This window comes from Gobio gobio, assembly GCF_949357685.1.
Source record: "Gobio gobio genome assembly, chromosome: 23".
NCBI lineage: Eukaryota > Metazoa > Chordata > Actinopteri > Cypriniformes > Gobionidae > Gobio > Gobio gobio.
Window position 1 is genome coordinate 4431071 of NC_137119.1, and position 17607 is coordinate 4448677.

Sequence of the window (17607 nt, forward strand, 5' to 3'; positions counted from 1 at the left end):
TTATTCCTGTGATCAAAGCTGAATTTACTCCAGTCTTCATTGTCACATGATCCTTCAGAAATCATTGAAATATGATGATTTGATGCTCAAGAAACATGTATGATTATTATCAGTGTTGAAAGCAGTTGTGCTGCCTTAAAAGAAAGTTACCACTGACCCCAAACATTTGAACAGTTTCGTATCTTGGCACAGCAAATCTGAAATTACACAAGATTTTCAGCAAATATTCATTTAATGTTCATATGACTATATGACTCTAGAAGACTCAAGAAGTTTTATGTTGTTTTTTTGGAGATTTGAAGCTCCCATTTGCTCTCCATTATATAAGCAGAGCGTGCGTTTAAAGGAAGAAAACATGAACATGAGCGCAAGTAAACAAAGCCAGAATCTGGAGTACTAACACCAAACAAATATAAGACAAGCACATCAGGAGCGCAGGTTAATTTCACTACTTTGCATATAGATTGTTTGACACGGGGAAACTCAAACCCAACGCGAGAACAAGAACCAGCAGAGGAATACCAGCTCGACAGTCGTGCGTGTTTCTGTCTACTCCTTTAACACGCCAGTTATTTCCACCTCAGCACACTCTTCATTAGATCAATCTCTGCGTCTAGAGAGCAAGTCTCACTTTAGGGACGCCCATCTATTTTTATGCAAATGTGGCCCCGCCCGCCTCCGAAACGAGCGGAGCTGTGACACGCGGCTAATCACCAAACTCCCTCTGTCTGATTGAATAATAAATGACTCCATCAACGCATCATTACATTGCGTTAGATCAACCGCTGATAAATATTTACCCATGCAAACAATCCAATAAGATTAGAATATCGTTATGAATTATAACTCCACATGGAGCACAATCAAGAGACGGGGGGAGAGCGAAACAAAGCCAGATAAAGAAAATATTGGTCTGTGAGACTCCAGCAGCTGCTCGTGTGTGAGAGGAGATGGCGGAGGATTGACTCGAGTGTGTGTAGGCCACGCCGCATTGAACCGCGAGTGTGTTTACGGGTGACTAACGTATCGAATCCACGCCCTGGGGAACGGCAATATACAAAGAACAAAAGGCTGCGATATCTTAATATGTATTACACTCACATTATCGACCCGGTGTGTGTGTAACGCACGAGGTCGTGTTTAATCCTTGAGCATTCGTGACCTCGTCGGGTTGGTGTGTTTGTGCAAGCTCGCCGATATATAAGGACTCGTGCGCAAATATAGTCAAGCAATTAAAACATCATAATGCTTTGGGACACTGGGGAAATTAACATGTGGTGTTGAGTTTGTGTACGCGGAGCGACTGATGTATGGAAATGAGTTTGAGATCAGATTATGAATTATCCCGCAGCTGTGGCCTTTCAGTGGCCTGTCCGGTTTCAGCTGAGTTTGCCCTCCTCGTGCCATATGCAGTCATCTGGACCAGGCCCAGAGGAAGCTCTTCATGAGAAATGTAGAAGGAAACACTTGTAATGTTCTTATTTTAGCTGAACATATCTTTACAAATATGACTCAGATACAGCAGGTCGTATGTGAGCAAGTAATGGCTAAAGACTACACATGATGTGTCAGATTATGCCATTTTCTAAATTTTTGTTGTGTCGTGGACAAGAAACATTTCAGACTACACGCTGCTTCCCAACCAATCAGAGCTTGCCGTCTTTAACGATGTGTGTGATGTCATCAACAGGCAACTGACTTAAACATAAACAAACACACTACGTGAGATAAAACAATTGATTATTGCGTCCCTACACTCCAAAAAAAAAAAAAAAAGGTTCTATGGCACCAAAAATGGTTCTTGGCTCGTAATCATATGGGGAACCTTTTTAAGTGCTATATAGCACCAATTTTGGTGCTTCAGTGGTTCTTCAGCGGTTCTTTGACTAAGGTACTATATAGCACCGCTACCATAAACAGAACATGTTAAGATATGGTGCTATATAGTACCAAAAGTGGTTCCTCTATGATTACGACGAAGAACCATTTTTGGTGCCATATAGAACCTTTTTTTTTAGAGTGTACGCACATTTTTGTTTCATAAAATAAATAAATAAATATATATATATATATATATTTTTTTTTTTTTTATTTAATCTATTAAATACAACAATAAACATTACATTCCAATACATAAAATAAAATGAATTAAATTAAAAATAAAAAATAAAAAAAATAATAAAAAAAAAATATATATATATATATATATATATATATATATATATATATATATATATATATATATATATATATATATATATATATATTTTTTTTTTTTTTTTATTATTTTTTTTTATTCATTTTATTTTAATTTAACATTACATTATAATAAACATAAATTAAATGTTAATTTAACCATTTAATTTAATATATTAACTAAAATAATAAAAATCATTCAAATTAAAAATTAATAATAATATATTTTAATTTCATTTAATTTATTAAATACAATAATAAGCATTAAATCAAAATTAAATACAATTTAATTGTATTTAATAAATACAAAAATAAACATTACATTAAAATTAAATAAAAAAAATATATATATATATATTTATTCATTTAATTCAATTTAATTTGTTTGAATTTAATTAAATCTATTAAAAACAATAATAAACATTACATTATAATAAAAATAAAATAAATGTTAATTTATTAAAATATATTTTAGTTTAATTTAATAAATACAAAATTAAACATTACATTAAAATAAATTAAATTAAATTAATAAAAAAATAATACAAATAAATAAATGAAATTTAAATACATTTTAATTTAATTTAATAAAACAATAATAAACATTATATTAAAATAAAGTAAAATAAAAATTAAATAAATTAAAAAATGAAATTAAATAAAATAAAATAATGAAATTAAATGATGAAATTAAACATATACACTCAAAAAAAAAAAGGTTCTATATGGCACCAAAAATGGTTCTTGGCTCGTAATCATAGGGGAACCTTTTTTAGTGCAATTTTGGTGCTTCAGAGGTTCTTCAGCGGTTCTTTGACTAAGGTGCTATATAGCACCTCTGAAGAACCGCTGAAGAACCACTGAAGAATTGGTGCTATATAGCATTAAAAAAGGTTCCCCTATGATTTCGAGCCAAGAACCATTTTTGGTGCCATATAGAACCTTTTTTTTTTTTGGAGTGTATATGTTTAATTTCATCATTTAATTTTATTATTTAATTTAATTTAATTTAATTTAATTTAATTTAATTTAATTTAATTTAATTTAATTTAATTTAATTTAATTTAATTTAATTTAATTTAATTTAATTTAATTTAATTTAATTTAATTTAATTTAATTTAATTTAATTTTATTTTATTTTATTTTATTTTATTTTATTTCATTTTTTAATTTATTTTATTTTTATTTGACTTTATTTTAATGTAATGTTTATTATTGTTTTATTAAATTAAAATGTATTTCAATTTCATTTATTTATTTGTATTATTTTTGTATGAATTTAATTTAATTTATTTTTAATGTAATGTTTATTTTTGTATTTATTCAATTAAATTAAATTAAAATGCATTTTAATAAATTAACATTTATTTTATGTTTATTATAATGTAATGTTTATTATTGTATTTTATTTTTTATGTAGTTTAGGAATGATAATACAAAAATAGTTTTGTTTGTTTTTATATTCCAATGCTGTTGGTTTCTAAATGTGAATAGCCATCTGTATATATTCAACATATCATATATTCAATAATGTCAGGAATTTTTAAATTTTTTTGGGGTTAATTTCAATAAATAGACATGTTGGACTGAGGAGACTCTTTTGAGTAACCTTTACGTAGAGTATCAGTCTACAGTATCATACCGTATAACACTATCATAGGAAATCAAGGAAAACTTATAATCAACCTTTCAGTAACCTCGATTACTCAACTGATCCACGGTCAGCTCCTGCCAGCTTTGAACAGAGATGTGTTTTCTTTAGTTTAGATTTAGATGAAGGTTGACGGAGACTCTGAGGAAGACTGAAAGCTCATGAGTGTGTGAAAAGGACAGAGAGGTTGAAAGGATAAAGCTATGAGAGAAAGGAGAGGTCTCCTCCAGAGAGAGGCTTACTGTTCAAACGGGATGTTGCGCAGGTCTTGGTTATTAATCCGCACGATACAGTCATCCTCGAGGAACAGGGCTTCCCGCTCCGCCTTCCCGCCCCTCTCCAGCCTCTTCACTAGCAGACCCAGCGTCCTGGAACAGTCACAGCACATATTAGAGACATTGAGCTCAGTGTCAGCGCTGCTCCCTGATCAGATCCACACACACACACACACACACACTCTCCTGTCAGAGCAGGCCGGATCTCTCAGAGAACACACTGCTGTTTAAGGGGATCTGGAGACCCCTGTAGCTCTACAAATATTTACTACGGTAAGCACAGCTTCAGCAAAAATACCAGTTACTACAAGCATTGCTCCTTTGGTGGACAGTCCTGGCCCCTGTACATCTACTTATTACAGTAATTACACCAGCTGGCTAATAACTACTAACCCTGAACATAACCGCATATTACCCACTGCTTTCACTAGTATGTATATCGCAACGAACACGCAAGTGCAGGTACTGTCAAAGAAAGTGCAACCGTTACATCTTCAAAGTACAATTAATATATAGTTAACACAGTGTCTTTGCTCTATCATCATCATCATCATCATCATCATCATCATCATCATCATTATTATTATTATGTAGTAGTATTATTATCGTTATTATCAATAACATCATCATCATCATTATTATTGTCGTCTTCAATGTTATTGTTGTTTTTATTATTATTATTATTAGTAGTAGTAGTAGTAGAATCATTAGTATTATTATTAGTGATGTTGTTGTTGTTGTTGTTGTTGACGTAGTTATTGCTGTTGGTATCGTTGTTATTATTATTATCGTTATAATTATCAGTATTATCATTATTGTCGTCGTTGTTGTTGTCGATGTTATTATTATTATTATTATTATTATTATTATTATTATTATTATTATTATTATTGATATTATTATTGATATTATTATTGATATTATTATTGTTGTTGACATAGTTATTATTATTGCTGTTGTTATTATTATTATTGATATCATTGTTGTTGTTATTGAGGTAGTTATTATTATTATTATTATTATTATTATTATTATTATTATTATTATTATTGATATCGTTATTATTATTATTATTATTATTATTATTATTATTATTATTATTATTATTGACAGACAACTTACAGAAATTATGGAAGCCTCTTACAAATTTTAAAGATGATGGTATTTTAATTTATTGTGATACTGTGCTGTAGTAACAAATATTTTAATAATAATAGTTACAAATGAATAATCATTTATTAAAATATTGTGTAATTTAAAAATAATAATAATAATAATAATAATCATCATTTCATACTGTATTACAAATTAAATTAAATTAAATGATTTGTTTGATGTCTAAAAGTAGATAGCCATGTGTATATATTAAATCCATCATATTTTCAATAATGTCAGGAAATTTTGAACACATTTTTTTGTATTAATTTTAATAAAAATACATTTTGGACGGAGGAGGGAGTTTTGAGTTACTTTTAATTTACAGTATTAGATCAGTCTACAGTATAACAGTATCATAGTGTATCAAACGTCGAGTTCTTGCTGTTGTTGTTATTATTATTATTATTATTATTATTGATGGACAATTACAGAAATTATGGAAACTTCTTACACTTTTTAAAGATGATGCTTTATTAATTTATTGTAATACAGTGCTGTAGTAACAAATAATTTAATAATACTAGTCAATAATTAATAATCAATAAACATAATAATTTCATACTGTATTAATAACTTATACACATAACACATAACTCTAGTAGTATTTTGGTGGGAACTCAGTAAATGCTTGTAAGGCACAAAAATACAATGTATATGTGTCCACTGCATCCTTTCATGACATATCGTATTATTTCATATTCAAAAAGGATAAAAGAAAGATAAGAGTTTGTGAAAGACGGCGCTGTCACCTTTATCACATCCAGAAAAAAAGAATGATGTCCCATTGATGTTGAACTTCCGAAAAGTTTACGGTTCCTCGCGGCTCTTTCAACTCCACACATCAAACAGGACTTTCTGAACTTAAGCCCACTCTGGCCATATGGATTTGTTGGCACAGTTCTCAGACCTGCTGTGGTTTGGGATTCTGAGCGCCGCGGCCCTAATCTACAAACCCTGAGATGCAATCATGTGAAATGCACCGGCGCATTTGATGGGTTTAACAAAAAGCACGGAGGAGATTTTGATATAAATAGAGCTTATGAACTCTGAGTCTGAGGCATCAGCATCAAAAACACCAAACCTTCCACTAAAACTCAAACTATACGTTTAGGAAGCAGACCGGACGGATGGGCAGACCTGCAGGAGTGAAAACAGACAGACGGACGGACGATGTGTAGATCAAACCCTCCTCTAAAAGAACACACTGTGTCCCAGACAGATGTCATTAGTTTGCGGTGAGTCTATGGTGTGGTCTTGTGAAGTAATTACAGCGCTTGCACTTTGTCTTCATGATCCTGATGTAAAGCAGCTGCGGGGAAGAGCCAGGATTATTCAACTCCCACTGGACTGATGTACAATCTGTACAAGCTCGTTATTCATTAGCTTAAGAAAGAAGAGTTAAGGTGCGGTCACACTGAACTCTGACAGAGTCTCCCCAAAACACGCAACAGATATGGCCGACAGGACACGCGCTTTAGTTTCTGCTCTGGGTAAAAACAAACCATAAATGACTTAATGCATCCGTTATCCTATAATCAGACATTCATTTATGTGTGGATATTTAACTGTGCATTTGCATTGTCCTTATTTTACATTCAGATTACATTCCATCTAGCACTATTGTGTTCATTTCCTGTTAATAATCCTAGGGCTCTCTCATACACTCGCAATGTGACGCCAGGCGCGACTATAAATAATAATTAACTTTAGAATACTTTTTTTTTTTAATAAGTAAATAAAACAACCCCAAAATAAGCAGATATGATCAGGAGTGTGTGTGTGTGTGTGTGTGTGTGTGTGCGTGCGTGCATGCATGTGCGTGTGTGCATACATGTGCGTGTGTGTGCATGCAAGCATGTGCGTGTGTGTCCATGCATACATGTGCGTGTGTGTGTGCGTGCATAAATGTGTGTGTGTGTGCGTGCGTGTGTGCGTACATGTGCGTGCATACATGTGCTTGTGCGTGTGTGTGTGTGCGTGCATACATGTGCGTGTGCGTTAGTGCATACATGTGCGTGTGTGCGCGCATATATGTGCATGTGTGTGCATGCGTTCATGAATATGCGTGTGCGTGCATGCATGTGCGCGTGCGTGCATGTGCGTGTGTGTGTGCGTGCATGTGCCTGTATACATGTGCGTGTGTGTGTAAGCATGCATGCATGCATGTGTGTGTGTGTGTGTGCGCATACATGTGCGTGTGTGTAAGCATTCATGCGTGTGCGTGCATACGTGTACGTGTGTGTGTGTGTGTGTAAGCATGCATGCATGCGCGTGTGTTTAAGCGTTCATGTATGTGTGTGTGTGTGTGTGTGCGTGCATACATGTACGTGTGTGTGTAAGCATGCATGCATGTGCGTGTGCGTGCATGCATATGTGCGTGCATGTGTGTGAGTGTGTGTGTGCGTGCATACGTGTGTGTGTGTGTGTGTGTGTGTGTGTGTGTGTGTGTGTGAGTGCATATATGTGCGTGTGTGTGTATGTGTGTGCGTGCATACATGTGCGTGTGTGTGTGTGTGCATACATGTGCATGTGTGTATGTGTGTGTAAGCATGCATGCATGTGTGTGTGTGTGTTTGTGCATGCATACATGTGCGTGTGTGTGTGCGTGCATGCATGTGCTTGTGTGCGTGCATACGTGTGTGTGTGTGTAAGTGTGCATGCATGTGCGTGTGTGTGCGCGTGCATACATGTGCGTGTGTGTATGCATATGTGTGTGTGCTTGTATGCATGTGCGTGTGTGTGCGTGCATGCATGTGTGTGTGTGTGTGTGTGCGTGCGTGTATGTGTGTGCGTGTGTGTGTGTGTAAGTGTGCATGCATGTGCGTGTGTGTGTGTGTGCGTGTCCATACATGTGCGTGTGTGTGTGTGTGTGTGTGTGTGTGTGTGCATGCATGTGTGTGTGTGCGTGCATGCATGTGTGTGTGTGTGTATGCGTGTGTGTATGCGTGTGTGTGTGTGTGTGTGTGTGTGTGTGTGTGTGTGTGTGTGTGTGTGTGTGTGTGTGTGTGTGTGCGTTAATGCATGCATGTGTGTGTGTGTGATCATGTTGGTTCAACATTGCATTTGTGCTCTAGAACCAGGCTTTTCATTAATGTGTGGAAAAGTTTCAGATTTTTTGCTGGATTTATTGATTAAAAAAATGTAAATGAAAAAAATGCCAGTTCATTTTCAATGTGGGGTCAACACCATTGGTGTGGCTTTTTATTATGAATTTATTTATTTTACTTACCTTTAGAAAAACAGAATCAAGTCCAGTTTTCATTTGTATAGACAGACATTGTAAGAAAAATAATAAAATTCAATTAAAATTACAAAATCTTATGAATCTTATTCAACACATGAAGGGAACCATGTTTTTTTTTTAACTAAGGAAAGCTCAAATGGGGTCATACTGACACCTAACACAATATTACGGTTATAAAGTTAATATCTAAAAACACTAATCATTTAACACTCTAAATGTAATCATTAGCCAATCTTAAAATGGATATATATTTGTATTTCTTTATACTGTACTGTATATTGTTGTGATGCCCAAATACACTTATAGCATTTTAAATCTGCATTGACTTTTGTTTTGAGCGTAGAAATAGTTTTATTTATTTAGACAAAAGTGTATTTTAATTGTTTTGGCCATTTATAGGTTTGCAGCCATAAACATAAACACATTTTTAGCTTGCTTTTTCTACAGATATGTAGACAAAATTATATTTTTATCATTGGCCATTCATCGGTTATCAGTCATAGATTGGCCAGAAATGTAATATTGACTTATCTGTGACATTTAGATCCAATTGGACATTTTTCCGCTGCCTGTATATGAATTTGCAGGTCAGAAATCACTAAATGTGACCTTTTCTTCAACATGTGCACATGTATAAATGGGAGGTTAGTGTGGCCAAACCTTAAGACTGTGTCCAAGTTGCATACTATCCACCCTAAATAGTATGCAAGGCTATAATATATTGATACTGACAGAGTATTTACTCAAAAGCATGCATTTTCCCATCAAAGTAAGTATCTTTTGTGTGTAATGTCTCATTTGGTGTCCTGTTTGGAGCATGTGGTAATGCGGTATCAAAGAAATGTATGGAGTAGAATGAAAGAGCAGTGTAGTTGTATTGAGTGAGAGCAGACTTGTACAGTCAAAGGCTTCAGCTTAACCAGAGTCGCCGTCTCTTGAGTGATGGCCCAGAAGGCTAAGCGAGAAGGAGACCACCTGTTCTTTTCCACTGCCTTTAATTGAATAACAACGCAGTCAGGATCCATTTATGCCGAGCAATTATACCCTGACTTGTTTGCGGTGAACACTGGTCATGTGATGAGATCTCGTTATGGAGTCATGTTTCCACAAGACTCTGTGTCGGTGTAATTTTCGGAGATGTCGTACGCCTCGCGCTGCTGGCAGAGAGAAGACGCTGGTCATTTGACAAGTTCAAACCCGAGCCCTCGCTGTCACTCCGGTGCCCTCTATCAACATGCTAATGAGTTACACCTCCCACCAATCACAGCGCGAGAAGCTGATGAAGCCGTTACAGACGTGTGGCTGTGGAAGTTTGCCATTGTGATGGGGTGAGTATAATTGACATTTCTGATTAGTTATTAACTAAAATATCAGGTGTGGGACAATTAACAACGCAGAGATTTATACAAGGACATGACGAGAAGGACGGATTGATATTGAATGTGAGCGGGGGGAAAATGATGGGAATGTATGAAAAGATAATAATATTTAAGGGTGAATTAAACATACAAACAGTGGCATTGTCACTGTAATATAATAAGATGATAATGGAATTATTAAGGTGCAGTCACATAATATTTCAAGCATTATTCCACAGCCTACTAAATAATAAAAAAATAAAAAAATAAATAAAAAAAACTAAAATAAATTTAATTTTTTTTTAAAAATATATAAATAAAATAATTACAATAAATAGTAAATAATAAAAAAATTATAAAAATATAAAAAAATTAAGTCAAATAAATAAATAAATATAAAATAAATAAATAATAAAAAAATAAAAAAATAAATCAAAGAAATCAAATTAAGTCAAATAAGTAAAATAAATAAATAAAATCAATTATATATTTTTGTAAAATTATAAAAAATAAAAACAAAACTAATATAAAAGAAATAAAATAAATACAATAAATAAAATAAAATAGAATTATAAAAACATAACAAATAAAATAAAATAAATAAAATAAAGTCAAATAATCAAATAAATAAATAAATAAATAAATATAAAATAAATAATAAAAAATAATAATAATAATAATAATAAAAAAAAAAATATATATATATATATATATATTTTTTTTTTTTTTGTAAAATGATAAAATGATAAAAAATAAAAACAAAACTAATATAAAATAAAGCAAAATAAAGCAAAATAAATAAAATAAATATTTTAGTTTTGTTTTAAAAAATTTTTTATTTCATTTATTTATTTAATTTTTTTTAATAATAGGCTGTGGAATAATGCTTGAAATATAATGTGACAGCACCTTAATAATTCCATTATCCTCTTATTATATTACAGTGACAATGCCACTGTTTGTATGTTTAATTCACCCTTAAATATTATTATCTTTTCATACATTCCCATCATTTTCCCCCCGCTCACATTCGATATCAATCCGTCCTTCTCGTCATGTCCTTGTATAAATCTTGGCATTGTTAATTGTCCCACACCTGATATTTTAGTTAATAACTAATCAGAACTGTCAATTATACTCACCCCATCACAATGGCAAACTTCCACAGAGACACGTCTGTATACTGTTATTATTAAATCTTGTATGGCTATACCTTTATCATGAATCAAATACTGAAACTTGACAGTATATATATACCTATATTTGGCTTGACATTTATTTTATACATCAAATTAGATCCGTAAAGGTTGTGTGTTTTTATAGCTGATAAACAGCTCCCTGAAAATCCTTTTATAGTCGTCATCTACAAAATGTGAGCACTTTTTTCATTTATTTGCACCTTCCTTATATCATTTGGTGATTCTTATAACCGCTGACCTTGGATGTTGTGAATGACCCATAATATGGATGAGCTTTTAGTCAGATTGGGTGAAGCAGCTTAGATGAATTGAGTTGGCCGGATTGAGGTTTTCCTGTAGCAATAAAGTTCCCTAATTTATTCAGCGCCATGCCCCGCGTCCCCTTTGTCCTTGTTTAGCCGTGTCCCGTTCACAAAGTCTGAGCCGCTGAAGCTTTACGTTCATTATTCAACTGCAGAACATACAGTGCTTATAGAAAGTCCACAGACCCACTCGAGAGAGCGCCATACTGTCAATACGTCCTTGAGGAATAATGAAAAACTATCTTGAATGGACAGGGAACAAAAGTCAACTTCTGCATTGACACCTTGAGGGAAACTTGTCAAGGTTTGAAAGAAAATCGAAGGATGCAGAGGACACAACTGGATTATTAAGAACAAAACTGTGAAGAAATGTGCATAAAAGATTAAAAAACAGGGTCTAAGGAATGAGTTGACAAGAATGCAATGAATTCAGGGTATAGCTTTACCTTCTATCTCTGGCACTGAAAGGCACCACGTGGATTCCTAAGGGCCCGCCGCCATTGGACACCTCAACCGGCTTTAACATTTCACTAGGGACATTGACAAATGAGAGGAATGTGAGGAGAACAACACAGAAGAAAAGTAGCAGGCGATACATAAAAAGTTTCGAAGATGACAGAGTGGCTATGAGCATCTATGAGCCGCTGCGGTGGAGGCCAAGGCTAGTTTAGATCCAGCCCAGTGTGAGTCCATCTATAACTCCAGGGGCCATTAAGACACGCGGGTCGATGGAGGAACCAAACAGACACTTCAATTAAGTGATTAGGATCAGATTGAGGCCTGCAGTTCTGGCTTTTTTAAAGTCAGGAAGAACACTACACCTGTGAGAGAACACATGGGATAAGACGAGGACAACAACAATCCGTAAAAAAAGAAAAGATGAGCTAGTTCATCCAAAAATGATCCTTTGGAACACAAACCAGGGTTATCATAATGAACTAAAACTAAAAACATTACGTGACACATGGAAAAAACAATTACGTTTGGTGTCTAAAGTCATTATTTTTTTCTATTTTTTTAATTATTTGAATAATTTGTTACTCTTGGTCATGGATCACAAGATGTTACAAGCCATAACAATATGATATGTTCTGTAAAAAGTGTCTTATATTTCTGAAAATCATGATTTCTTGTTGTCCGAAATAGCCAGTGTATATTTTTTTTCCATCATGTATCATTGTGTAATCAAAATATATTATTTGACTTTTGGTCATTTATTGTATTTATAAAAGCCCTAAATAGTAACTTTCCTAATTCTACAACATGTTTAAAAATAAAAATGTGTCCATAAATCAAATCAAATCAAATTATGTCACTTTCCCTCACTAGAGGATAATAGATCTGAAGCACTGGAAGGAATGTGTTAAAATATTTGAATCTATTTAGTTCTTACACCAAGAGTTATTTTGTAAAACGTCAAAATTGTCACCACAGTATCAAAGGGAAAACAGAGTTGATCACTGATCACACAGTGGGTTGGTTAAAAGTCTTTTAATCATGATTTCATTGGTGTCATCACTGTCATGTGACCTTAGTGTTTATGCTACCAAGAGTTTTTGGCTAAAAAAGTTTAAAATTGTCAATTCTGTTACCGTCAAACTCTGACAAACAATACTATAAAGAAATATAGCTGTTGTTGTTTTTTTTAATAGCAAATACAATTAAAAAAGAAGAAGAAAACTTGTGTTTGGCAAGCACAGAATTATTACAATTTTATATGTTTTCAACATATTAAGTTAGTGAACAGTTTGTTTCTTAACATTTTGAAATGCAAAATGTATCTCCAATTATAGAATCACTCACAAACAGGGTCTAAAGTTAACACTCGTCAAAATGGATAAACGGATGGATAGAGCGATAGATAGAGCGATAGATAGAGCGATAGATAGATAGATAGATAGACAGACAGACAGACAGACAGACAGACAGACAGACAGACAGACAGACAGACAGACAGATAGACAGACAGATAGATAGATAGACAGATAGATAGATAGATAGATAGATAGATAGATAGATAGATAGATAGATAGATAGATAGATAGATAGATAGATAGATAGATAGATAGATAGATAGATAGATAGATAGATAGATAGATAGATAGATAGATAGATAGATAGATAGATAGATAGATAGATAGATAGATAGATAGATAGATAGATAGATAGATAGATAGATAGATAGATAGATAGATAGATAGATAGATAGATAGATAGATAGATAGATAGATAGATAGGTGCAACTTTAATAAGGATTAATCTTAAATGTTTCATAGTTTTTATTAAAGGCTGGTAAATTGTCTTAAGTCACCGGCCATTGGCAGGTGTGGCAAAAAGTTTTAGGTCCTGTACACAAATGAGTTTTAAGAGGAGTAATAAGAAACAGATTGAAAAAAATTGATCGTTTGAGAGCAAGTTTACCCTGAACACACCCTCCATCTGCCACTGGTCAGCAAAAATATAGCCCCGCCCCCAAACTCAAGCCATTGGTTGAGCTGTTGCTATGTTGGCCTGGTCGAATTCTCAAACGAACAGTAATGTTTTGAAAACGTCTTTTCACTTTTACAATTTTTAATCAACCTGTATTGATTCGTTTTCTAATATTAAGCTGTAATATGAAATACTTTTATCATAAAAAATGACACTTGATTGTTATATTTTAATCTCAAGATGACTTTAAATACTTTTATGCATTGTATGGACTACTTTTATAATAGTTTTTGTTGCTTGACAGCAACTGCTTAATAGATTTTCATTGCATAGAAAGGGGAAGTCTGAGCATTTTTCTAGACATCTCATTTGTGTTCAGTAGTTTTTGGGTGAACTATTTCTTTAAGAATGCTTGAGCACATGCGATGGTTTTTAGATTCTGGAAGCGGATCATTTTCTCGAATTCCTGTGACCACTTACTCAAGTGAAGCCGATTCTACACAGGAATCTGCCCGTCCCACCGGTTCTATCCTTCCGTTCCTCCCATTGTCCGTTCTCCCCTCGTCTTCTTCTTCTTCCTGTGGAGCAGCAAAGACAAACACTGTGTCAATGGTTATACCTTACATCTCACATAACCCTCCCAGTCTCTGTCTCCCTCTCTTGCTCTAATCTAATCGAGTGACCGTAATGGCTGCTGTTTTAAATCAGAGCGGCCGGCCCTGGTGCAGTCGTGACATAAGAGTGTGCCTTTGGAAAGATGGCAGTAATCGATTATTCATATTCAATCAATCAGTCTGGGCTGGGCCGCGCTCAGGTCTGCCGCTAATCGGATAAGGAAAGAGTTGAGTGGATGCTCATTTGTTTCTTTCACTATCCTTATCTAATTTCCATCTCTCTGTCTTTCTATTTCTCAAGCTCTTGACACGTCCGTTATGTGCAGATGTCATTTACGATTCTCTGTATAACAATAAGGTCTTGTCAAATAATGGAGGCAGGATTGAAGTCGGGATATCCCATCAAACATATTGACAGGATGACCACAAAAAGCATTTCAGCTGCCATCACTGAAAGGTTTAGTCATGCCTAATAGGAAACAAAGGCCTTCTTTACACGTGCGGTTCAAATCCGGATATTCTTTAGCAGGACTGAATTTACACCTTTTATTGAGTGTCCAAAAGTCAGATCCAATCACAATTTTCCATTCCATTCATGCATTAAATCAGGAGAGAATCAAAAATGATGTCCCTTGAAATAAATAAACAGATATGCTTTATTATTTTGCACACACCATCAACATTCCCACAGTGAATGATCATAATGCAAATAAACAGTGAAGAAAAAGTCAAATAAAGTGAAAATAGGTGAAGATAAATATGTAAAAAAAAATGATATGATTAATAACTTATGACAACATGTTTTTACCGGTCAAACGATTAATCGCGATTAATCACTTCCAAAATAATATAAGTGTGTGAACTGTGTATAATTATTATGCATATATAAATCCACACTCCATGTATACAGTATATTTAAGAATATGTTTTGTTGTGTGTGTTCAAATATACATAATAAATATACACATTACACACACTTATTTATTTTGGAAGTGATAAAATCGCGATTAATCGTTGACAGCACTACACTCTAAAGAACGCTGGGTTAAAAATAACCCAAGGTGGGTTGAAAATGGACTAACCCAGCAATTGGGTTGTTTTAACCCAGCGTTTGGGTTGTTTTAAGCAAACACTTAACCCAACCGCTGGGTTAAAACAATACTCATATTACTTAATACTCATTTGCGGGAGTGCATGCTTTGTGAGAATGCATGTCAACACAAGTGAAAAAAGAACAAAAAAAACCCCTCAATCGATTTATCTAATGAAAACAGAATATATTCCACACATTAATTCCACTCGAACCCTTGACTGCGGATCATTTCCAAAGCCAAGTGAGTGTCTAGACACGGGGCGAGATTCTGCAATGGTTTGTTAGCCAGGGATATTAATATTCCAGTGGTCTCACCCTTAACCTTCCCCTCTCACCAAAATGTCAAGCACATCTAAATAAGCGCGTCTCCGTCTTTATATGGAAATGCATTCAGTCCTTTCAGACAGTCACCCTCCACCACACGCATCCGCGAGTCTGAAGAGGATGACTGGACTCCTATTTTCCTCTGTCTGTATGTTTTTATTATTGTTGTAGAGGTTAAAGAATGAGTGGAGGTCATGAAAATTTTATTAGCAAACCTCCAAAAAAAAAGCAGTGGCGTATCTGTTACCGTATTCTGCTGAAAATGAGTCAATTGCCTCTCCAAACACAGTCGATTGTCAGTGGCTTAGCAATTTGCAGCCCGATACGATGATGTTTCTACAGAAATGGCTGGGTTTTTGCCGTCATATCTCTGTGCTTGGGTTGAAAGGAATCCTAATTATATTTGATCGGAATATTCAATCAAACCTTGTCACCCACGGCCCTGAATTAAGAATCATTGCATCAATTTTGGGTCAGATTTCCTCATTTACAGTATATACGTCTCACTGATTTTCAATCTTCATATATGATATTTGAAGCATGATGAGAGAAAAGACCGAAATGCAGACACAAGACACTATTTAAATGACAATATGTGACAAAACAATACGTAAATGCAACATTTTACAGTATTTCAGCAAAAAGGAAAATAGGAGAATGAGTTAATCTCTGTCAAGAACATGTCCAAGTATTTCAAACTACATGCTAAAAATAACTATTAATAATTTTTGGATTGATACATTATTTACATCCCAATTTCATTGTAAGTTCATTGTTAAAAACAAAAACTCATTAAATGCTGAATGATGACAAATAATTGATAATTATATATTATTTAACACTGGTTCTCCTTGTATGCCGGTCAAAAATTACAGTTTTTTGTATTATTATTTCAATTAAATGAATGTACTTAACTATATTTTTTCTCGATAGAGTAAATTTTTATTTAATATTTTTAGGGGATTTTATGGTACTAAATTATATTTATGCAGTATACAATCCATTTATTACCTGTTAACCACAGCACAGACCTGAAAGTGATATAAATCTATCACATTTTATCATAAATCTTTAATGCTTTTGAGCAGAAAGAAGACAGATTATTGTTGAAGTGAAAAAAGTTTTAAAAAAAAGAAAAAAAGTGAACTTATAAAAGTTAGAGAAGAAAAAGAAAACAAAAAACAAAGCCATAAAGCTTATGAAGTTGTGCTCCAAATTTGAGGAATTTGCTAGGGTGCAGTACCAAAGGTGTCCACTAAATTAAATTTATTTTCAACGTGGTCATTTTTTACTGCGAGGAGTACAAGGGTGTGTGGGTGTGTGTGTGTGTGTGTTCATGCACATATAGAGTATCTTTGATTATTTAATGCCACGATTATTGTAAGTTGTCCTTATTACTTATAAGTAAAGAAATCGTTTTTTTTCTGTCTTATGTCTAGGGCACAAAGTCAGCACTGATGTTCCCTCAAGTAGGTACACGATGCCCTTGTTAACTCTCACACCACAAGCCTGTCATATTACAAAAATAAAGAAATAAAGAAGTTGGAGTAGAGAAAGTTTCATGTGACATGAATGCAGCTGTGCTGGAGTGTCTCTATTCAGCTGTGAATTCTGCTTTCTGCCGCCAGAGAATGAGCTTATTAGCAACAAGAGATGAATTGGAGCGGTGACGGGCGTCACATTGGACCTTGAGAGCCCGTCCGGGCGGTTGTGGACAGGAGAGAATGGCTCCTGTCACAAAGTCACTCGCACAGAACACAAA

At 34.0% G+C, this 17607-nt stretch overlaps 1 protein-coding gene across 1 annotated transcript in view; it reads right to left on the reverse strand.

Moving 5' to 3' along the window:
* The window catches only part of pard3aa (par-3 family cell polarity regulator alpha, a), a 753733-nt gene that overhangs the window by 379783 nt on the left and 356343 nt on the right, over positions 1 to 17607 (reverse strand). The window contains exons 5-7 of the mRNA XM_079805963.1: positions 14295 to 14392; positions 11831 to 11914; positions 4091 to 4216 (exon numbers count right to left, since the gene is read on the reverse strand). Coding sequence (XP_079662089.1) covers positions 4091 to 4216; positions 11831 to 11914; positions 14295 to 14392 — 308 coding nt within the window. The remainder of the gene's footprint in view (positions 1 to 4090; positions 4217 to 11830; positions 11915 to 14294; positions 14393 to 17607) is intronic.